Source organism: Prinia subflava, chromosome 14 (assembly GCF_021018805.1).
Source record: "Prinia subflava isolate CZ2003 ecotype Zambia chromosome 14, Cam_Psub_1.2, whole genome shotgun sequence".
In the NCBI taxonomy this organism is placed as follows: domain Eukaryota; kingdom Metazoa; phylum Chordata; class Aves; order Passeriformes; family Cisticolidae; genus Prinia; species Prinia subflava.
In genome coordinates, this window is record NC_086260.1 from 179,251 (window position 1) to 203,402 (window position 24,152).

A 24,152-nucleotide genomic window follows, 5' to 3' on the forward strand; every position below is an offset into this window, starting at 1 on the left:
CTCACTACTTACTGATATCACTGATGTGAGAGGAAACCACATAATTATTCTACTTCAGTAGCATCGGAACAGAAATTTAAGAGCCTGTTTTAGTCATTTAGGAACACATAGCTAGATTATTGTGGGGTCCGGGCTCCTAAAAAAATAAGCACTCTTCCTAAAGTGGGGGAATTGAAGATTCTCAGTACTTGTCTGTTCCATTCAGATGGGTCTTTTAGTTCCTTTGCTTTAGGTGTGTGACAAAGCTGTTAACTTGGATGGGAACATTAACACACTGAAAGGTAGGTGCAGAGGTCAGCAATAGGAAGCCAAAAAAATTATTTTCTCATTCCCCTGCTTCACTCTCCCATGCTGATCTCTTTCCTGGGTGCTGACGCTTTTCTTCTATCCTGTCTCTGCTAACATCTTCTACTAAATCAAGCAACAAACTGCTTTTGTGACAGGTGAATGGCTCCTGAAATGGCTCACAGGGGCCTGTGTCATCTGAGCTGTCAGAATTCCATTGCCTTTTTCCAGGATGCTGGCGTTTTTCACCGTATAGGTCTACGTCATAATTCCAGCCTCTTTTGCTAGGATGCTGGTGCTTGTACATCAGATATCTTCTGCCTGGATGTTCTCTTTTGGATAACTCATTCATGTAGGTTAACTGTGCCCTAGGATTGTTAGCAAACTGATCCAACAGTGACTTTCTGCTGGGAGGCTGTTGCCTTTTCAGCTCCAGATAAACACCAAGGTCATCTTGCATCTCTCTTTTTCCTGGGTGCTGCCTCTTCTGAATGTCTCCATAAGATGTCTCTTCCTCAACATCTCTTTTTCCAGGATATTGTCTCTTCTCCAGGTTACTTAGGTACTTTTTCCCAGGATGTTGTCTTTTGGAAAGCCATTGTAGTAGAGGGGTATTTAATTCTGATCAAGGAAAAGAATAACATTAATAAGACTCCATAATCCTCCCTAAGGAGGTTGTAATAGGAATTTGTGGAGCAGGATCATAATCTGTTGCTCTTTGAAAGCCAACTCAGTATTTCCAGCTATCAGTCATAACACTATCAGTATATCTTATGCTTTCTTAAGCTCTTTTTAATAGGTCAGGTCTTGGATCAACACAACACAACCAATTCTCAGCATTGATGTGAAGAGGGAGGATGGCTTTTCCTGTGAGCACTTGGGGCCAGCTTGTCTTCCACTCTGGAAGGGCCCTGTGCTCCTGTTTGCTGGCAGGCACTTCTGTGCTATTTCTTGCAATCCCTGAGTCTGATCTTCCACTGCTGTGACTACTGGGGGCAGAGCATCTACAAGGTGGGAGCTGCAGACACTGGAGCAGCCTCTAGCATTCCCAGCCGTGGAAAATGCCTGTCTCTGTTGGGGGTAGGAACTAGTGGATTAAGGCAGTAGGTGAGTGGCAGCACCCCCACCTCAAAGTTACATTAGATACAGGGTCCACAACTGCAGAATGTCCTTCATGGGTCCTCTTAGAGCTTCCCTAGGGAAGTAACTGCCGGACAAGCAGGTTTTCTGTGACAGGCTTCTACCTTTTTATTATGCAGCACTGCTTGGTGATAGTACAGCCTTTCCTGAGCAAAGAGATCTTAGAGAGGAAAACATTCATGAAGAATTATCTGTTAGTGTGTTGGAGCAGCCCTCTTATCCTTTCCCTCCCCTTAGTTCCAGTGCTAAATATGAACATTACAATCTGGAAATCATACCTTGGATCTAATGATCTCAGCCAAGTGCTATCCCATCACCAAATTGGTGTCCCCAGTGAGAGATATACCTTTATTAATCTTTGCCTCCTTTTCAGCTTTCTTGAGCGCAGAGTGAAGAATGAGACTTTCAGATCTCTGAAGGATGTTATTCAGGAGACTTTTCCCCATGTTCTCACTCTCCTCTGGAAGGAGATGTTCCCCATTGAAGCAAACACCACAGGAGGTCAAGCAGAGGAGTAGCAGTGGCAGCTGGATAGATGGCATTGTGGGACAGGGGTTCCTGCAACTTCCATGGGACAGAGAACAACAGGGGAGGAAGACAGAGGAAGCAAACCTAGCAATAACAGCGGTATTTCCAGACACTGAAAAACAAATGTGGAACTGCTGCAGGGATTGAAGTCTCTTAGGGTCTTTTCTCATTTCTGTTACTAACCTCTCTGTTTTTTCATCCTCCAAAGCATCTAAATTCTACATAATTAAAACCAGATAGTTGTTAATTTTTCTGGCAGAATAAATATGATAGGAACTTCCTGAGGCACAGGTGATTCTGAAAAACAGTATTTTACTCTGCCTTCTGCCAAGAGGCAAACAAAATTTCCCCCTTGAACTCTGTACACACAAGGTACAGGCATTTATACCTGCTATCTCTACCAGACGATTCCCTTTCGTAAGGGTTCATTTTAAAATGATACTGAGATTAGCAGCACTTCCATTCTACTTTTAGTTAAAGCCAAACCTAAATAATCCACTAATGTTTTGCTGTCTTTTTCTATACATTTAAAGTAACCATGTTACAGGATATTTGTCAGGCTAAGAAGACAGCTATGCTCTATAGGGCAGAGAGATTTCTTGCATGGAAAGAAATGAGGGAAATACCTTATATTTTTTTTTTCTGAGACATAATTGTATCCTCTATTACCTCTTACCCAGATACCAAGTATTTTTCTATTTCTTCCAGCTAGCACTGAATTCCTAATATGCTTAGGGATTTATTTTACAATAAGCAGAGCTCCTTCAGTAGAATGGAATACGTCTTTAATAATAGTATAGAAGTCATTTAGCTTAATTAAATCTTCAGAACGTAAAAGAAATGCACAGTTTTATGAAGTCCTACAAATTTTCCAAATAGAAAATGGTTCATTACATTTGTTATTGGCAGGTTTTTATCAGTTCTGACAAAATCCTTAAGTAACAGCCCTAGGAACATCACATAGGCAGTTTGACTCAAAATGATTTTTAGACAGAAAGGTAGAATCTGCTAAAAAAGGAAATTATTTGATAAATTACCTGATTTGTAGTTTCAGATTTTTGCTTGATGCATCTGCCAAGTCGCTTAAAGCTGTTTGTGCACCTGAGCTTCAGAGTTGCCCTTTTGCTGCTGCAGGCACACGGAGTGCCCAACAGAAGCGTTGCTGTGTGCTCTCTGCACGGCTCACATCTCTGTACTTATACTGTACTGCCTCTGGACCCCTTATGCAAACAACTCTGAGGTAATTTAGGGGATATGGTGTGTTCTTTTTTTTTTTTTTTTTTTTTTTTTTTCCCTGCTCTCAGAGAACTGCATTTTAAACGCATTTTAAAATTCACAGTTATCTGCTGGCCTCCATATATCCATTCTTGACTCCCAGAAATTATTTTCCCATCTCTAAAGAGATTATGTTGAATTTTATGTAACTCAGCATAAGGAAAAGGAAGTTTTCTTTGCTTAACAAAACTAAGCTTGTTTGTCCTCTATTAAGCAAGTGCTTTGGAGTAAAAGCAGAGAGGTGGGTAGTTAATTAGGCTGGAGAAGAGAGACAATGGCAAAAATATAATAGATTATATTTAAATAAGTGTATATTATGGATTCTTCTTCTGAATGACACTATATTGTTTCTGGCTCACAATTCCATGTTTTTTAGCATAGACTTCCACAAAACGTATTTTAGAATATGGGCTGCATATCCTAGATGTTAAAACATGTTTATGTTGCTGGTATGTGCCTCAAAAAGCATTATATTATTGTAACTGGAAATACGACTCCCTGTCTTTAACCCATCTGTCTACTTAAGATACTGCTCCACACAGTGCTGCTCATGCAGGGTGCACAACTGCTTGGCATTTCCTAGGTGTAGTAACTCCTTAAGGTCTCTCAGGTACAACACCTGAATTAAAAAAATTACTGTATTGCCCTATAAATGAAAGTGGACATTGATGAAATGGGAAACTGCCTGGTTTCATTCTCATTAAAATATGCTTCTTGGCACTTTTAAGCTTACCTTTTAAGAACATGGTGAAGTCCTGTGTTACAATTACATCCTCATGCAAATCTCCTCAGTTGGTGCAATGGTGCAATATTCACAGTGCAATGCCCAGGACTTCCAGTCTGGCCAGCTTTGCCTCTTTGCTCAGACTTATGTTATTTTGGGCTCATTTAGTAGAGTTTTAATGCTTTGTTTAAAGGAGGAAAGTTAAAATTAAGCACCTCAAAGAGTTGGGTTTTTTCATGAAAAATGTCCTTTTTCTATTTCACAGCTGGAAAACTGTCTGTTTTTAATATCATATCTTTCCTTTCCAAGTTCTATTTTGCTTTTTTTTCCAGCTACTTTTTTTTCAGTTTCATTTTTCCCACAGGTGATTTTTCTACTTAAAAGATTTCTGGAGGTTTATTTTATAAGTGTAAATGTTCTTTCCTCCCCCTCACTGCACAATTACTCATGGCACTGAGATGAATTCATGGGTAAGAGGGAGAGTTTGTTTCCTCAAACTCCAGAGTGTTCCAAGCTATACTTATTTGTCTTGTCACAAATGCATTGACAACCCAGACTTGCCCAGAGCTTGTGCCAGCACAGGGTTTAGCTCCCAGTCCACATCTAAGTCTGTGTTAGGTTCTAGAATTGCACAGAGATGTTGAACAACCACATTTCGCACCTAGGTACAGCATTTCAGCACCACTGTGATTCACAACCCCTTTGTCCAGCTGCTGTATTTTATCATAGGTGCATCAAGTCCGTCGATCTTTTGTATCAGCTCAGTTGAGGAAGTTCCTGATTTTTCTTTTAAACATTCTCAGGGGCACCCCACCTGGTTTTGCTGCAAGTCATCACAAAACCAAAACCCTCGAGGAATAATAAGGACAGCTTTCCCGTTCATTTTCATTAGCTGTGAATATAAAATCTAGGAAGGGAAACAGAAGTAACTCGTCTACATGTTCTGTTTCTTGCAGCACTGAGCCCACACCACGATACTTCTCTTGTTGCTTAGTGCAAGAATCTGTAGTGGTAAACTCTCATTTGTGGTGTGAGCTCTGAGGCCTTTTGGGAGCGAGCTTTAGTTAGAGCCAGGTGAAGGAATTGGCCTGGAGAATCTGGTACAATTATTAGAAGCTCTGCTGGCTGATGCTGAATGGCACTTGAAGCATGACCTGAACATAGTAAGGACATGCAAAGGATCCCTTCTGAAAGCTGCATAACCTTCAATTGACACCTCCTTTTCAATAGTGCCAGAAATGGCAAAACCTTCTGCTCTGACTGTAAGACACAGAGTTTCATGGTTTTGCAAACATAAAAGTGTTGAAGCTTAATTTTCTTGAATTCATTGAAACTAATAGAAAACCCTTTGAGGAAATTTAATATATGGAGAGATTAGGCCTTCTGTTTTAAATAATGAGTAGAATGAGTACTGAAGGAGATTGAGAACATTTATTTCTTTGTGAGGAAGCCCTTAATAGAATTACTGAGTAAATTCCACAAGGAACACATACACAGCTCTCCTCATCAACTTCAATCCAAAAAGGGAACTATTATATTAGAAGGAAAGGGCAGTATCCCACATAGCATTAAAACTGTTGCCAAAAGGTGTATAAATAACATGTTTCTTGTCTTGGCTAAATAGTTTTATTGTTCCATGAGGAAGCAAACCCAAAGCATTATGACATTAATGCCACATATTGGTTTACTGGCAGATTTTTCAATATTAAACAGCATATTATGGAGCCAAAACTTGACAGGCTTAATTGTATACTTAAGAGTCAGACTAACTCACAGTTTGTTCCTTCTGGGATGGTGGCAGTTTGGAATTAAAGATCTCAATAGATTCATTGTAGTGGTTCTTTATTTTGTAATTATCTCCACAATGTTTATGCAGGGTCATTTCTATAGTTTTTAGTCAAGAGAACCCTGTGATTTGGGAAGAAATTGACCATCATAAAAAAAATATTTCTGTGCCCTGTTTCTTGTTTCAGGCACTGTCCAGGATCTTTCAAACCAAACAATTTCACTGAATGAAACAAGCATGACTATGCCTTCAAGCACCAAAAAAACTCTGGCTACCCAGCCTGTTTTGTTTTGTTTTGTTTTGTTTTGTTTTGTTTTGTTTTGTTTTGTTTTGTTTTGTTTTGTTTTGTTTTGTTTTGTTTTGTTTTGTTTTGTTTTGTTTTGTTTTGTTTTGTTTTGTTTTGTTTTGTTTTCACAGCTGCTGTTGACAGGACTCGAGATCTTGTTCACTTCCAACAGGGATTTAGTCATCAGATGAAGCAAATTTACAGCTCAGTTCACCTTGCCAAAATACTATGTTTGAAGTGAGGCAAATTTCATCATGTATCAAGAATAGATTTGGGGAAGTTTGATTTGGGATGATAGAAAACATTCAGCTTACTTTTCAGAAGCAAGTCTGATTCACACTGTCAGGTAAAATTGCAAAGTCAGTTGGATGGTTGTAGATAAAAGATCATGACTTCCACAGAAATTAAAGAAGTGACATGGTTATATGTTTGCTGCGTGTCTGTCCCTTACACTCATTATTAACACATACTAATTATGACAGAGAAACCGTAATTGGGTGTGAAGAGGCAGAAATTTGTGAGGCTGAGTTGCTAAGAGATTTGGTGTTTGGTGCCAAGTGTTTGAATGTGCTGGTTTGGATTTTGAAGTCCACGATCCTCAGCTTGCAGCCAGTTCACTAGGAGCAATCAGCACAGAGCATATTTGGATAGTCTGTCTGCCAGTCCTGGCTGGTTCAGTTGCCAGGTACAAGGATCCAAAGCTTCTGAAGGGTTGATACACAAGGTGCATGCCCAGTGGTTGGGAATCAGAGAGCACAAGTAAGTAGAGGGCATAAAAAGCAGAATGAAAAGTTCCAGAACTGTCCCTTGTGCCTGACTGTAGAACATTGTCCTCTCAAAATTTAGATATTTCTATAGTAGCTTTTAAAACTAAAGAAGTGTATATCTTACTGTTGCTTTCAGTTGTTGTGAAAGACAGCTGTTCATTTGTATAAATTATTCTATAAAGTGACCTCAAGCTTGGCTTTAAGGATGTAACACAAATGTGATTTACCCTTAACTTGTCTATGTCGATCTGCTAAGAAAGGGAAATTGGCCCATGGCAGGACCATCTCAGCAAGGCAGATGTGTTTGTGCCTACCTGCACAGAACACCCAAGAACAGCTCTTCTACTGGAGGAGCATCCTGGAATCAGATGTAGAGAGGAATTTTGAACAGGAATCTGGTTTAACTAACAAAGTTAACTTCTGGTATCAGTAACATCAGCTGATCTGGTTGAAATAGGTAACAGTTCAGATAGTGCTCCTTCTCCTCAGGTGTTCCTGTGTGCCAGTGATGATGAATGTGTGTTATGCTGGATTTTACTAGTGAACTGTTCCTGTCTTTTTTTCTAGTACTTTTTTTTTCTTAATAGTTACTAAATTATTTGGTCTACTTATTTTGTGAGGGCTTAATTTGCTGACTGTGTTCCTGCAGTAAGATTAGACATTTTATCTTTTCAGATACTGATTTTAATAGTTCTGTAGCACAGCAAAGGGTGAAGATCAGAATCCTGTTGTAGTAAGTACTATGTGGAAGTAAAATCTGAAACTGTCTTCCCAAGAGACTTAGAATGAAATCTACGTGTACAAGCATATACCTACATGTGCTCCTGCATCTATCATACATCTACACATGCACCTGAAGGTGTATGAAATGATGAAGCGAGAGGATGGAGTAATCATGTCAGTTGTGTTGGCCGTAAATACAACATTTCAAGAGTTTGGGTAGTTGTAAATCAGCCTCAAGCTAATCAGGGCCAGGTTACAGTTGATTTGTGAGCTTTGCTGCAGTGCTGCAAAAAGATATGAAAGAAAGAAGACAGTTGTTTTATCCTGGCATGGATTTCTTCTCTTGTGTAAGAAAAGGCTTATAAGGAAGCTAGTCACTTACCATTACCAGCAGAATGAAGACAGCAGAGTGTGCAGGTTTTGCTGTCTGATTCCAGCACGGGCCATTTATAGGAAGGTGTTAGCAAATAGGAATGATACAGTTTAGTGTTTCTGGTATTCTCCCATAGTCCCACGTTGTCTGCAGATCACATGGCTACAGGAATTTTTATTCCTGTCACTTGCAACCTTTACTAATGATACCAGTGAAACTGGAAGCTCTTAGAATCTAAGTCTTCACTGCTTCAAAGTATGGATTTCTGGCACCAGAGGTGTGATTAGACATCAACAGGGAAGTGCTACCACCTGTACTTGACTAACCACAGAAGCCACCAGAGATGTGATATGCTGCCATGAGTACCTTCTGCAGAGCACAGTAGGTTGGGAGTCCTTTCTTTGGTGGGTTGTGTGAATTACCTGGTTAATATGAGGGAATTACTTCTAAAGGTTGAAAAAAGGACATTAATAAAAGCAATCCTTTTGTTAAATTTCCTCTGTGATGATCTATAGGTAACCTAGCAAATGCTTACAGATCTAGAAACTGTAAAAAAGTAAAGCAACTGGAAAAATTTAAAAAACCCTCTTGGGAGTAATTTTCAGATCTGCATTTCCATGTGTGATTCAGAGACCATTATTGAAGATGCGAAGTTAAAGCTTTCATAACATTATATTTTATAGCTTTTATGCAAAAATATAACCCAATATTTTGACATTTGAAATAGCTTATCAAGACAAAGAAGCTGACAGACTGTTTTAAAAATACTTTCTGGATGATCTCGACAATAATCTGTGATTATTTCTGAGTTTCTGCTGTTCATGTTGAGTAAGTGAAGCTTAGGTCTTATTGCTTGGGCAAATTATGAAAATGCCACGGATTGCCTAGTAAGTAGGTAGTGCCTTTGATCACTAATTGTACTTACAAGCACATTACCATTGTCATTTGGCTAACAAATTATCTCTAAGTCAACACCAGGGTAATCTGATTGACCATTTACAACTACTTCTGCTTTTATTGAAAAACAGTAACTCTGTCTTCACTGGAATCACTTTCAGTTCTGCTTGGGGCCGAGTACAGAGTAAAGCAGTTGCACGGGATGGAAGAAGGTATGTACCAGTTTTCTTTACTTGAAGGTACATAGCATTTGTCAGTACAGCCAGTGATGAGGAACTGGAAATCACTAGATGAATGCCAAGTTAAGGATACCTCCATCTGTGAGTCTGTTACGTAGTTCAGCTGGAACTGTGCTGTATTGTTTCACGTCTCTAGCTGAAGCCTGCTTCTATCAGCGATGGTCCAGCTGTTCTTTGACATGGTGTGATGAGAAGAATCTGGAGACTTCAGCCCAGTAAATTGCCCTGTCCTTAGTTCTGAATGCCTTTGTCACCTCTCTGAGGGACAGGAAGAGCTCTGATCTATTTAAACACAAGGTCCTCACAGAGTTCTGCAAAATGAAAAGTTCTGTACAACCCTTATAATTTCTGCATATGAGCCCATCACCTCAGGTTTGGGATCTGATAGGTTTTCCAATAGTAACAGCATTTTTTAAAGCTCCTACACCAAGACTGGCATAAGATCTTGTATAAATTGAAGAGCAGAGATAATCTTGCAGACATCCATTATAAAGTGTTTACATTATGCATTTCTGTCTCCTGTAGTGGGAGATAGGTGCTTAACTTAGAAAAAAAATATGTGTGCAAGAGTACCAAGAGAAAGTGAAATTCTTTACTTAAAGTGCTAGAACTCCCGTGTTGATGACAGGTGATGTGGATTTTGCCTTCTAGAAGCAAAACTTAACATCCCTCTACAGGAGCTATAACTTGTCAGTTGCTGATACCCTCAAGAGTAGGCTTTACCTTGGTGTTAAATAGGGCATTCCATACAGCATGGGTATAAAACGGCATCAAATCCAGAGAGCAGAGTCTTGCGGGGAGCGCTTTCTGACATACAGGCTGCCTGGCACTGGTATTAACTCTGTCCCAGCCGGACTCAGTACAGCCGTATTTACAGAGAAGGTCTGAACGATACGTAAAGAGGGCTCTAAGTTAGCTTGTTCTTTTCCTGATTTGGATAAAGAGGCCAGTTTTGCCAGCCAAGACAGGTGCAACGTTCTCACTCTGTAGCAAACTTAAATTGCGATGTTATTAAGTCCTTTTCAGCCTCAGGTAGCTACAGACCATTTAATGACAAGTGATCTACAATAGTAGAGAGTTTGGGGACCTTATGAGGTAAAACAGTATCTGATTACACAGTAGATCATGGTTTACTTGGACTTCTGCTTCAGAATATGAACTACAAGTTGATATAGTCTGAACCCTTCCTACTTAATAACTTAGCAGACTACTAGTTCTGCAGACTACAAGTTTTGTTATCACTAACTTCTGCTGTTCAGAATTCTCAGCTGCCTGACAAATTGACAACACAAAAGATTAAAACCAGTATAATGACAGTGAATTTACAGTTAAGTGGTGACATTTTCAAAGGGTTATCTTTCCCATTTAAAGACAAAGAAAATAGCCAGGTTTGCTCAAGTAATTGTTTTGGTCATGCTGGTCCTTTGAAGATCTGACACCATGTGGAACAGTGGCAGCATCTAGATACCGGGTTCTGTCCTCTTTTTCTGGCTGTGAGAGCCAAAGCAGAGTCCTGCTATAATGTGTGAATCAGCCCTTGAAATTGTATAGATGTAGAGTAAGGTTGTGATTGTAGCAGAATTTAAGTGCTATCTCCTAGGAACCCAAGTGAAACAATTAAGTTAAACAAGTGATATTGTGTCATCTTACTTGGTATTGCCAAAGGTTGCTAAAAGGTCTTTGCTTATTTAATGTTTTTCTACTTCAGAAAATATATTAATATCCAAGCCAAGTAAGGAGACCTGGTCTGACTGTATGAGTGTGGGGATAGCAGCTGCGAAGGGGTCTCAGTCCCAGCTCAAGTGGTGCAAGTGTGAATGCCAGAGTGGCTCCTGGATGGTCAGACAGGGAAGTTTCCTTAACACTGCTCAGAGGGTTGTCTGCATCACCTGCAGGTGATGCTGTGCTGTTCAGAGCCCGGTGAACCAAAGGGGAGCTATAGCCATCCTATTATCTTTAACTGGTATAAAGTAATATTGTTCTTGTGTTATTGAATTTTCAGCATCCAAATGATGATGGAAATTTTTCAACCAGGTGTGCTTTCTCGAGGGTCTTTGCAAGTGTTTCTAATTAACGTGACTGTTCCTGAACAACTTTGTCTCAATTCTGTGGCAATTCTCCTGGTGCTCAGAAGTGTAACAGTTTAGGCTTGACTTGTTCAAACTTGTATTTTTCTTATTCCAGTAATGTTAACACAAACCCTGTAGGCTGTCTAGCAATGGGAACTGAGCACAAATAACAAACAGTTTGTATTTTTAAAGAGACTTACATATCCAACTAAGGAAAAACAATCAATGACCATTTAGGTGCTTCTGACTGAACAAGATGTCTTTAAATTAAGTCTCACATCTCATATGAGACTTGAAAACAAGCACACTCTGACTTCCTAATTTAGCCACTGAAGAGCAAAGAAAGAAGTTTGAGTTGTTTGGCCAGGTGACATGTATCCTTCCACCAGGGGTCTTTAGCAGGGGAGGATTTTTGCTTTGGGCATCTGTCATTTTGCTTTGGGCATCTTCCCTAAACTGCTTTTAGGGGAGCAGAAAGACTGGGGAGAAAACTAAAATACTCAGCTGGTGACCCTGAAATTAAGCAGCAGTTGTGATAAGTTCTGATTTTTTTTCTTTATTCAGAGAACTCACTAGTTTTAGAATGAATTGGTGGTGCAAGGGTTGGAGCATAGTCACACAGCTGGAGGTACTGAGAATAGAATTAGGGCAGCTGGTGTTAGAACAGTATTATCTGTCGTTGTTAACCATAATCAGATCTAATTGCACATAATCACTGAAAAGACACTCTCATTCCTCTTTCTTTCTATCCACACTGCTCCAAATTCTTGCATAAACTGTAGGGACTGCTCAGCCCCAGTTGATTTAATTTAGCATGTTGATCAGATGGATCAAGAAGGGTCAGAAGTTGTCACAGAGCTAGACATTCCCATGACAAAGACTGAAATGATACTCTGCTTTCATCCTGATGTAATAAGACCTGCTTCTCAGTGCAAGTAATTTAGGATGGCATCAAACTGTGTTGTTGATCTTTGCTTGTTTTTTCAAGGGCGGGTGTGGTGATATCTGCCTTTCTAAAAAGACCTGAATTAACTATATGTATTAGTATTAGGAATTAAAAGCCCCTTGGACCAGCTACTTATCTGAGCTATGAAATGGGAACTGGCAAGTTGCTCTCATAATTATCAAAAAGTTAGATCTTGTATGGAAGTAAGAGCCAAAGTGATTAAGAATTAATTTGCAAAGCAAGCAAAGATTACAAACTTGTTTGTTTTCTCACACCTGCTCTCCACTTCAGCATTACAATAAAGCAGGGCATAGTTAATGCACTGTTCCCCAAAACTGATAATGCACTCAAGGGAATATGATCAACTGAGGCTTTGGAGATCACACCACCATTTGCCCAATTATACCTAATGAAAAAACATTGTTTCAGCAAAATGTGTCTATTCTTTGGTAGGTTACATTTCCTTTCAGCCTTTTACCTACTGATCCAGTAGTACTTCCTGTAGAACAAACTTCTTTGTTGTCAAGTCATGTTTATGAGACCAGAAGAATCTTTTCTGCTACATTTTTAACATCTGACCAAGTGAAGCCTGAAAGCACTGAGTCTGAGAAATGCAGCTGAGTGCACTGCTCACTGCTTGAATTAATTTTGTCTCCTCCACAGCCTTCATTTTCTGTATGCATCCTCAGAAAGCTGGCAAGCCTAGCAGTTTTTACTTACAGGGAAACATGAAAACATGGTTTTTTTCTCTCCCAGTGTATGAGAACTGGGAGTGAAGCATTCAATTCAACAAAGAGAGAAACTCATTATGGCACCAAATCATTCCTCCCAAGCCGTCTGAGTATTGATCTTTTGTTCTTAAGTAAACCCTGTAGTTAATCATAATTATTCCGAGACATCTCATTCCAGTGACTGGATCAGTAATCTCTTTGATGGCCTGCTGTTTTTCCTTGGGACCTCCCTGTCACCTATTGTTCTTGCAGATCCAAGTGCAATAACCTGCTGCAGTAGTGAGAATGCTGTCAGCCCCTTCCCACTCACTTAGGACTCAACCAGAAGGATGTGGATGAGGCCTCAGATAGGAGTGTTTGTAATCAGTGTCCATGTGAACTCCACACATTCGCTCACACTGAGGCTGGGAGATACAACCTCTATATGGACATGAAGTGCGAGGCAGGACAGACACATAGATGGCAAGAGTAGCTGCTGACAGAAGCGTGCAAATGGGCAGTGAAGCTCTTGTGATCCCTCCAAGGATGAGCACAGTCACTCTGAGTGATGTAGTGCTGTAGATACTTTTTTTTACAGGGGTTCAGACTAATGAGTTGTGTGCAAACATTTGGTTAATTGTCAGTGGTGATGATGTAGCTGAGTACTGCATTGGAGGGGCAGTACAAACTCCCAGGAACAGCAGTGGGAGCAGTGTCTGCCCACTCCTCTCCATGGCAGAGGGACACCACTTGGCTACTCAGTCTGAGACACATGCTGTGATGTATTTCACCTGCAGATCCAGCCCACATGTGATCATGAAACCTCTGCTATGATGCAGTAGTGCTGTGTGCCTTCCCCACTTGTCCGACAGTGACCTCCTACCAAAGGTTTCAGTAGTTCCCCACTTCCTCAGTTTAGGAATTCTTCCTTTTTTGTACAACAGGATTAAACCATTTCTCTTCTGATTCTCAGACAGAAGATAAGCAAAGTTTGAGTTTTGAGGTTTTCTATGGAAAATAATACTTGTGTTGAGTTTTAGTGCAGGTTACGGGTCAGCAGTAAACAGTAAAAGGCCAGTATGAAAGTCTGGCCCGGACAATGGATGTGAAACAGGTGTTTCAGCCCCAATGTGAGTGTGCCCTGTCCCTGGAGCTTTTGGTATGTGCGGGCTGTTCGAGTGTGTCCATAACAGCTACTGCCGGTGCCGCTCAGTCGCAGTTCAGTCCCAGCTCAGTCCCAGTCCCAGCCCAGTCTCTGCCCGTGCTGCCACAGGTCAGTCCCAGCTCAGTGCCGGCTCAGTGCCAGCCCGGTCCCAGCTCAGTGCCAGCCCGATCCCCGCCCGGTCCCAGCTCTGTTCCCCTGCCTGGGGCGCTGCTGCCCCCTGCCGGACCGCCCTGCGGCCGCGGAGCGGTGCGTGCGGGGTGCGGGCTCGGCCCGGTGTGTCCCCCGTGCCCACCCCTGCCCTGTGTTCAGCCTGTGCGAGCGCAGCCGACACGCGTGTGACACGTTTGCCCTCGGGTCTGACTGCTGGGCACCCCCTGAGGTTACGCAGTGCGAGGAGTGGGTGCCCGTAGGCAGCGTTGTGTTCCACGCACTGCTGTGGGTGCCATCGGCAGCTGTGGGTGCACGGGCCGCTGAAGGGGGACCCGGTGGGCCCAGGTGCTGTTAGGTGCCGACAGTGCTGGGTGGAAGAAGCAGATTGCATACACTCGGTTTGCACTCACACTCCGTGCAGTAGCTGTGCCTTACCAAGGGTAAAAGCCAGCCAGGGTTTCGTTCCAGTGCTCTGCACAGCACTGGGAATCCACGGCAGTCCAGTCACAGAACAAGAAGGACACGTGCTGGTGTACACAGAGAATTTGTGCAGATCAGCTGTGGGGCCCAGGTGCTCCTTGCTGATGTTGAGCATTATGCTGGGCTGGACCTGTGCCCTCTGAGCCTCGGGTGCCCTGGACCTGGACTCTTAAGAAAGGTGTTTTCAATATAGTATTTCCATCCGTAGTGGGGGTTGATCTTACCTAGCTCAAGGGTTGATATGAGGCTCAAGGCAATGATATGAGGCAGACTTTATTTGAAATACCACATGAAAGAGACTAAATTTTTATTACTATTTGCATTAATTGCTTTTCTTTTATTAACTTCTTTGGCTGCATTGAAGCAATTACAGGAGAGAGAGCATCTTGCAAATGGAAGTGTATTTTTCGTTACATTATTGCATTACGCCATTATCTAGAGAGTAAAGTGCATTCTTCAAGTTGTAATGAGCTATAATTTCATTGAAGGCTCCCTAGGATTTCTGGACCATGACAGCAAAGCAACAGCAATTTAGTCACAGAAGCCAGAAAATCAAATTACAACACCTTTAATACCCAGCTGGGAAAATGCTATTGCTCTGAGATACCTCAGGCTGGAGTGTCTGCTGTGGTGGAAATGCATGGATTTTACCTTTTGAGGACATTTCAAGCCATACTAACCATTCAGAGCCAACCCTGGCATGACTGTCCTTGCCTGCTCCTTTGACACTGAGGTCAGAGCCTAGCGTGTTTGGCAGTGGGAGGTAGGTTTTCCTTGCTCTTTGGAAGGCTGTGCTTTGGTCAGGGCTGAGGGGGCCGTGACTCACTCGTGCGGGGGTCACACCTGTGCGGGCGTGTCGGGGTCTCAAGGCGAGAAGCCACAAAAGGGAGCTCACTCGAGGCTGCGTCCGAAAGGGCCGAGCCCAGCGGGGAGGGGAGACGGAATGGGTGAGTAGAGAAAAACAGTGTCTGGAGGTACGAGGAGCCCCAACTCAGCACAACACAAAGACAGAGAAACGTCCCGAGCGCCCCCGCGGGCGGGACTGGGCCGGGCCGGGCAGGGCGGAGACCGAACGCGCGCGGGACGCGCGCACCCCGCCCAGCCCGCGCGTGGCCGCGGCAGCGTCGCTGGGGCGGGGCCTCGGCACGCAGGCGCCGTGGGGAGAGCGTGCCCTCCGCAGGGCCCGCCCCCGCAGTGACGCCACCGCGCGCGCCCGGCCCCGCCCCTCGAGCGACGTCACGCGGCTGGGCCGGGCGGTGGCGGGGCGCGGGGATGGAGCGGCCGCCGCTCGGCCGGTGAGTGACCGACGGACCGCGAGATCGGGAACGGGATCGGGAACGGGATCGGGAACGGGATCGGGAACGGGATCGGGGCGGGAGAACAGCCGGAACCGCGGGACGGGGCTAGGGGACCCCGCCGGACCGGCCCCGGGTGCGCCCATCGCGAGCGCCTCACTCGCCCCCAGACCCACCGCTCGGCCGCGCTCTCTCTCGCCGCCCCCGGTCCGGTTTAGGACCCTCTGGGCGAGTTGCGGCCCCGCCGACCCGCTCGCCCCGCTCCGGGCCGTCGTCAGGGGCACAGGGCCCAGGCTGCGCGGGGTGATGTCCGGCCCGCCGGTGGCGAGCGGCGCCCGCGGCCCCTGCGGCGGCCCCCGCGATCGCCCCTGTCCCTGCGGCCCCCTCAGCCCCTTCCGGGGGCGGCCCCGCGCTCGTGTGGCCGCTGCTGGGGGTTCGCGAGGCACCGCCGAGGCCCTCGCGCTGGTTTAGGGGTGGCTGAGGCGTGTGTTCGCTTCACCGATTCCTGCTCGCCTTGGCTATCTTTGATGAGATTGTTAAGTCACGAATTATTTAACGGCGAGCTCAGAATTTGCCGGCTTTAAAGCAGATTGTCAGTGACAGGCCTTTAATGTAAAGAACTAAGGTGTAAAGCAGCAGCTTCAAAGCTTTACGAGTACCAAAATTCACGAGACTTGGAGCTGACACTGTGTGACTTGGGAGCAGCTGCTGTCACTGGCAACACAGAAGTACCTAGTGTGCATTAGTGACAAAAGCAGTGGCCAGCAAAACTCCCATGGTGGGTGGAGGCATTGCTTTCACTAAAAAAGTCTATCAGTAAGGAAAGTTAATGAGGCTTCTTGGTGGGTAGGAGGTGTAAAGTCTGAACTGAAGGTACAAAGATCTGAGTGGAAGGCTTGGGGAGGAGGAGAAAGAAGAGGGTAATGTAACTCCTACTGCATCAGTAAACAGTGTCCATCATCCACAAATGTTAAAATGAGGTGTTTCTGCAGGTTGGAAGCCCTTAGTAACAGTTCAGGCTACCAGTGTGGTCACTGAAATAGTGGTGCCTTGACCTGAGCCAATGCCACTGGGTTCTCCTCAGCCTGAGGAGTGAGTGCTGCAGTCCCTGATGCTCACCACTGGCTCTTACTCAAGATTAACGTGTGGCAGGTGACTCCGTGTTTGATCACGATCCTTCTCTTAGGGTAAATTAGGGTAAAAAAAAATTGTCCATCTGGAAGTGTCTAGAGGCAAGGAAAGCCCAGTGAGTCAGTGTACTCACTGGAGGGGCTGCTTCTGTCTTGATGCTGAGGGGAGACTCTTTCTGCTCTCATCTGGGGATAATGGGGCTCCCCAGCTTGCAGAGCTTGCACTGCTTAGCAACTCTGCAGCCACACAGGGTTCTGGCACCAAATGAACAGTTTGTTGGAGCTTTGTATCCACTGTATCCAGTTCTGCTGCCTGATAAACCCACCTAATTGGTCTGGAAGCCATCCAAAATACGGAAACAAACTGAAGACAGAGAAAGATCTACTTTGTGTGGAATTTGCTTTAGAAAGAAATTGGAACTTCAGGTTCCATAAAGTTTGGTGTTCCCCCCTCCATTTACCACATAAAAATTGCTGAGTTTCATTTTCTAAGCAGTTCTGTGTCATGGTTTGGGTTGTCTCACATCTTATTTAATCATAGCTGAAGTTCCTGTAATTAAAACCTATGTCTAATTCAAATACAAAATAGAAATAATTGGAAGTCTATAGGTTTTATTTCCATGTGTTTGGAGAGGTGCATTCTGCAGGAAATGGGTGGTATCTGTCAGGTCAGCTCCTCCAGTGCTTATGTGAACGGCTCGTGCCTGACTGTGAGCTGGCAACAGTCGCTGCACTGGAGTCAGGCAAACCTCGTGTTAGTGTTTCCTCTGGTCTTTCTGAGAATTGTTTTTGAATCATTCAAAAAGGCTTGGTGTGATAATATCTTGGGCTTGGTTTCTAGGAATATTTGCTTAGAGCTCTGGAGGAGGAGTCTTCCCTCTCTGCTGGCTTCCCCAGCACATTTACTGGTGTGGCACATTTACTGGTGTGGCATGTTCTCCTCAGGTGGTTCTGTAGCTGTCTGCCAGTGAGAGCTGGGCTTTGGCACCTGGATTCACCTAGCAGAAGGTGTTTCTCAGGTGAGCTGGCTGGTTGGTTGCCTCTTGATAGACCTGGAGTCTCCTCAACCCTGAAATACAGGGAGTGTTTTTTGCTGTGCCTGTCCCCTAAGGTCTGGTGAAGGCTGGTTGCTGTGGCACGCTGAATGCTGCTCGGCACTGATGTCGTGCACTCTCCGTGGGGACTGGAGCTCCCAGGGATTTGTGTTACTTCTTTGGGGCCAGGAACAGGATGGTATCTCAATAGTGAGACTTGTTAAAGTGATTTGTAGGCAATGAGCCCTGGGTGGCCCAGGTGACATCCAGAGGTCCCTTCCAAGGTCAGCAAATCTGAGAACTAGGCACAGTGTGTCCTAGAGGATAAACTGGCATCTCTGGAATAGTGAAGATGGCTGAATGAAAGGGAATGTGAAGGTGGCAGGCCAGACGTGTGTTGGCTGCACCTCTAGAAACTCAGTATTCTGCTGTGATTAAATACTTAAAGTACTTAACTCCCGTAGGCAGTTGAGGCCCTGGATATTGTCACAGCACATTGAGCTGATTCTTTGGACTTGAATTTAAGCTCCAAATTCTCAAAATTGTTCTTCCAGCCAAGCGTGTTAAGGAAAAAAAGGAAAGAAGGAAACAAGCAATTGTGCGGAGTTAAATATGTTTTTGCAAAATGTAATGTCCTCGTACTTTAAGACACATTTTTTGGTAATGCAGATCTAGTTGACCCTTTTTTATTTATAGAGAAGAATCTTGCTCATGCACCAAAAATACAAAACACTTCTATTGAGATAAGATTGAGAACTTTGATTTGGAAGCTAGATCTGACACACCATGTGAAATGCAAACACAGAACGTTTCTGCCCCATAAAAAGTTTATATTTTATTGTCCAAATAATTTTATTTATAAATCCAAACCTGAGAAGTTCAGAAGTTTGACAACACTCCTGAACGTTTATGCCATGCAGGTACCCCTTGAGTATGTACTTTATGTGCATGCTGTGTTGGGTTCCATCACGCTCGGTGTTTGCCCTCATTTTGGAGAGCGGCTTAATTCTTCAGTCTGACAGTGGTCACACAAGCACTTCTGTGGGAAAATACCCAGTGAACATCAAGGCATTTGGTGAGCTGGACAGTTTTGTCTGAATCAGGGCAATCTGTGATATGGTATAGTGTTGCATGCTCTAATATGATCAAACATTATTTGAATGCTTAGAGGATCTCCCTCCTTGAGATAATTTATTAGGTTAAAGTATTCAGAGTATGAGGTAACTTCAGAGGCTGCTTCTAATTTTAAATATGTCAAAGCTAGCAGAAACCCAGTATTTTAAATGAGTTAATTCTTTTCTCTGAAAGGGAATCTGAATATGTGTGCTGTTTTATTGTTTATCAGGTATTAATGGTGTTTCTTATTATGCATGTTAATTTTGGCAGGTCTTTCTCCTCTACAAAGAAGCTTTGTTGCCAAGATTTACTCTGAAAATGACCTACAATACTGACTGCAGATGTCTGCAAATGTAGAAGCTGATAAATCATATCTTCTTCCCTCTCCTGACTTTCCTGTTTCCTGTGGAATTTATACTTCTAAATTTTTTTAAAGTTAGACGTCTGTTGATGACATTTGGATTACAACTGTGAGCATATCTATGCAAAGAGACATGCTACCCTGAGCACTTTCGAGGTATGTACAGCTGCTATGACTTAGAGCACATGGAAAAGAAAGGCCATCTGATTAGGGCAAAGAGAGCACTAGATGTACATATTCTAGATTTAGGCTGATGTGCACCATTTTGCATGGTTTTAAGCAGTAGACTATACATGTACACAGTGAAGCTGTAGGAGCACCTGAATACCCAGCTGGCATTGTATGGAGGGTGACCTTGGTTGAACTTGCTGTGGGAGTAATCAAGAGACTGTCTTGAGAAAAGCTGTACTCACTGCTCACCCATTCAGATCCTAAATGCCACCATATTCTGCAGAAATTTTCTTCTTCAAGGCATGTGACAGACATGTAGTGGTGATTGAAATGCACCTGGGAGGCCATGGTCGTTGCTCTATTGGCTTAGATAAAGCGTTCACATGAAGTTACAGAGTACTTGCCTTGAATTGGGAGGCATCTGGAATGAAGGCTAAGAAAGAAAGATATTTTTCTTGCCTTCTTGTGCACAGGTGCTGGCACAGTGACTCTGCACTCAGAAAGGAGCAGTGTGTTAGAGAATATGCCTGTGATGTACAAGAGTAGCAGAGCTGGGTGGGGTTTGCCTCGTTGCTGTGCAGGTTTGTTCCACCCCAGTAACAAGAGATGGACAACCTTGGCTGTTTCCACAGTACAGATAGTCACCAGCATGCACATTGTGTTTTCCTGAAGGCTTTTAACTGTCTGTACATATTCTAAACCTGGAATGAGGAAGCTGGCTAACTGCCTCTGTATGGGCTTAGAGGAGGCCAGTGTGCACTGATAGCATCTGTTCCTTCTGTAAACTACTTGGACATGGTTATCCCTTCTGTGATGTAGATTCCAGTGTTCCAGGCAGTGGTAGTCTTGTCAGTTAATGGTGAGTTACAGTGAAAGGCAGCCAAACACACACCTCTCTGGCTTCCAGAAGAGACATTCATTAGTGGGTTTTGTTTAAAAAGGACATCTAATTGTGCTGAAAGTAGCTACCTGACTGAATCATCCATCATGCCACATTGCGTACAGGATGTATTTAGCAGACAACACGCATGCTTTTGGTTGATAAGCTCCAGTGATTCAGGCTGAGATGATGCTGGAGGGACACAGAGCTGACCTACCTCCCTGTCCGACTTAAACCAGCCTGGTGGTGTTCCTGTAGTGGGAGGGCAGAATGGGCTGTGCTGCAGTGCTGGTGTGAACCGTGATGGGCAGCAAGTGCTGAGGTGGGGAGGGGGCCTTACATGTGCTGAAGGAATTCTCCATCATTTGCCTACAAGCAGAGCTGGCACCAGGGATTGGCGTCTTGGTGAGATTCTCTGTTAAGAGTGGGCAGAAGTTGGTGCAGCACACTTTAACTGTGTTTCTCTGTGTGTCTGCCTAGACAGTGTTATTTGGCTGTGGCAGTGTGCAAAAGTAGCACTGGGAAGAAAGGAGGAGCATTGTTTCTTGTAAGCTGCTTTCATGGAAACTGTAGGAAAACACCAGGAGTGAAGTGGGTTGCTGAGCTACCCATTGCCATCTTAGTGGTGCTTTCTGCAGTGTACCAGGGATGTGGATTCTGTAACCCAATTTGGTGCATTTTTTTGATGTATATAAATAAGTTGTGATCTCTGTAATTCTATCACTTAATAGTGCACGTTTCCCAAAAAAGATGCCATTCTGTGAAAACAGAACAATTCCTGCAGTATCTCTGAATATCTGTAAGAATACATAGATTGCATGTCTCCCTGAGCGTATATCCCTAAACAGAGTATTAGTCTGTATTTCCTTAACTGTAGGATGATGTTGACCTAGTTTGTAAAAAAATCAGTTTCATAAAAAATGTAAATATTGCAGTTTAATTATTCAAACTCATATAACTAAAAGTGAGAACTAAAGTGTAGAGTGACAAGGAGATTGAGTATAAGATAAAGTTTTCTTTTGATATAAAGAAGTGGCCTGAAAGGTGAAATTGTGTACTTTAGAGAATGTTGCATTAAAACTGTTATACAGGGTGTCTAAAAAGTTCAAAGAATGTTAAAAGACCGTGCAGTTTTGAGATGAATGCTACTGCTGTTGATTCAGCTGGTGGGATGGGTTATGACAGAAAGTTTGCAGATACCTACTTAAAGTTTCTTCAGGCATAAATTTGGCAAATTTCAGTATATTTTGGATTTGTGTGAGCTGATGGTGTCCTTAACAAATCCCATAGTACTTTGTATGGGATATGATCCCATATCCCTTTGTACTGAGGCTGTTGGCTGTTATTTTCCTGGAAGCCAGTTACCATGGTGATTATCCTGAAGGCAAATAAATGTGTTTTTCGTGATTCCCAGTTGTACTAGTTTTGAGCAAAAGGACTGTGACCTTTTCTGGGATCACTGGGAGTGCTGCACCCGTAGCACTCCATGTTTGTAAATCACTGCCTGCTGAACAAGCATCTCATGCTTTAGTGGGTCATGGTCATAAGGGGTAGTGTCACTTGTCTGTGAGAAACAGTGAGTGTTCTTGCTGTGATCCTGAGGTTGAATAGCAGTTAAAATGGGAGAAATGCACCAAGGGCGACTTTGGGTCAGAATTTAAGACTGAACTTCGCTCATTCAGGCCAGTGATGGTGACTGACTAGTTAGGCAAAAGCTCTGTAGGTGAAAGCCAGTCCCTCCAAAGTGCATGGGGCTGTGGTCCTTGCCTGTGCTTGCTTTCAGGTGCAATAGCCTCTAGCTCTGGTTGCTAATGCTTTGTTAAATGCTTTATGGAGGAAGATACTATGTGTATTTGAGCCTTTGCATTACAGAGGAGCTTGGTTAGTTCGTATTGGATACCTGTGAGACGTTTGACTGCTTGGGCTGCAGAGCATCCTGTGGTAAGAGGAGCAGAGGGGGAGGCTGTATCAGTGGCTGCTTGCTGCTTTTCAGAGCAGTTCTCATGCTGGTCATGCTTTTGCTGCAAGAGTTAGTTCTCAGCTGGTTTAGTTGTGCTGAAAGTTTTGGTTCTGGTTTACTGAAGTCCTTTAAATGCTTCAGGTGCAATTCCAGTCTGTGGGAGAAGTACTGGGTCCAGTACTGTACAATCTCTTTATTAATAAAATATTAATAGGGCCAAATGAAGACTTTTATAGTGGTGCAAGATGGGAATTTGATAGACCTGATGATTGTGTTGCCATTGAGAGGCACCTGGGTAGGCTTGAGGAATAGGCAGGCAGGAACCTGGCGAGGTTGGACAAAGGCAGATGGGGAGCTGTGCACGGGAGGAGGGCCCGCCCCATGCAGCTGTGTTGTGTAAGCACCCGTGCTGTACTGGGGGCTGCACCAGCTGCTGAGCTGCTCTGCAGCAAGCAAACGGCTCTGTAAGTAGCCATGAGCTTGGATCTTGGTTTTGGCTGTGGTTACTTCACCTGCACCTTGTCAGTGGTAGCTGAAATTCAGCCTTATTTCAAATAAGACTGCTCCATTTTTGTGCTGATTTGGGTAAAGATTTGTGGATTTTTTTAATGTGGACTCTGCCATGAATGTGGGAGGAAACATTCTGATTTTGGCTGAGGTTTTAAATGCATAAGTACTTGATTCCCATTGGCAACAAAGTAGTAGAGCCAAATTTCTTTATACCAAATTACTGTCTCTGTGCAGCTGGATGTGGAGGTGGATATTGAAGAGCAGCATATTTGTGAGTGGCTGCTTTGCTGTGCTGTGTTTGTGCAGTTTGTGTATGGGTCTCTAAAATGCATAAAAAGATCTAATAGAAGAAAAGGAAATAAAAGAGAAGAAAAGGAGATGTGCATCAGTATTGCAGAAGTCCAAAAAGTGAGCAAAGCGGGGAATGCACAAGTCTGTGTGGTAGCAGTTGATGGATGGCTAACATGGGTCCTGTTCCAAATGGTGTTGCTCTGAGGGGATGGGGAGTTGTGGCTGTGCTGGGCTGGTTCCTTGGCACCTGAGAAGAGGCCTGGCAGCCTGTCTGTGCTGCAGGGCAGGTGCCCATGGCTCTGCTCACACGGGGTCTGTGAGATACACGGTCCAGGCTGATGCTGTTCCTACCCGTTAGGGTACACAGGAATGCAGTTATATTGTTCCCTGTCTCAAGCTCTGCTTGAGCCTACCTGGGACTGGGAGAAGTGGCTGTAATGAGTTGTCAAAAACACCTTATGCATGTCTCCTGTTTCTGTTGGCAGCTGATAGCAGGTGTTTAACCCTGAGAACAGGTGAGGAGGTGTGGATGGGGTAGTCTTTTACTCATAGGTTCTCCCATGCAAGTGCTGACTGCAGGACTTCAAGCAGTGTTTGATGGGCAACATGATGAACATCTTGTTTGTAGTTCTGCAGGGAAGAATGTGCTAATGCTTGATTAGAAAAGGCCATGTAAACAAGCCAGGCCCAGATTAAGGCCACTATTCTTATACAACTTGTTAAGAGTTGCACTTAAGTAAAAGCTCCCTAGACTAGCAGTCTTGAGGAAGGGTCAGGAGGGAGAGTTTTCTGAAGAGCAAGATGAAGCTGTCAGTGGTTGAGCAGCATAAACGATCAGAGCATTAGTGATGACTATCAACT

The 24,152-nt window shown here is 43.7% G+C and overlaps 2 protein-coding genes across 6 annotated transcripts in view; one reads left to right on the plus strand and one right to left on the minus strand.

Annotated features, from left to right (window-relative positions):
• Positions 1–237: 237 nt before the first annotated feature.
• Positions 238–2,805, minus strand: TRH (thyrotropin releasing hormone). The gene is made up of 2 exons (XM_063411922.1): positions 1,772–2,805; positions 238–906 (listed from the first exon to the last, which is right to left on the minus strand). The coding sequence occupies exons 1-2, from the start codon at positions 2,121–2,123 to the stop codon at positions 326–328; spliced, it is 933 nt and encodes a 310-aa protein (XP_063267992.1). The 5' UTR covers positions 2,124–2,805; the 3' UTR covers positions 238–325.
• Positions 2,806–15,760: 12,955 nt separating this feature from the next.
• TMCC1 (transmembrane and coiled-coil domain family 1) overlaps positions 15,761–24,152 on the plus strand; it is a 64,023-nt gene continuing 55,631 nt past the window's right edge. For 2 of the 5 annotated variants that reach the window (XM_063411178.1, XM_063411181.1), the window contains exons 1-2: positions 17,914–17,987; positions 19,389–19,635. The gene's annotated coding sequence lies outside the window, so the exon portion shown is untranslated. Of the gene's footprint in view, positions 15,839–17,913; positions 17,988–19,388; positions 19,636–24,152 lie in introns of those variants that run through there. The other 3 variants (XM_063411177.1, XM_063411182.1, XM_063411179.1) reach the window with 3 other exon arrangements.

Bases quoted from the DNA above. Each gene is read 5' to 3' on its own strand.
- TRH (XM_063411922.1), bottom strand. From the start codon at position 2,123: ATGAGAAAAGACCCTAAGAGACTTCAATCCCTGCAGCAGTTCCACATT. The intron at 907-1,771 runs GTATATCTCTCA...TTCCTTGATCAG, and splicing joins GGAGGCAAAGATTAATAAAG to AATTAAATACCCCTCTACTA.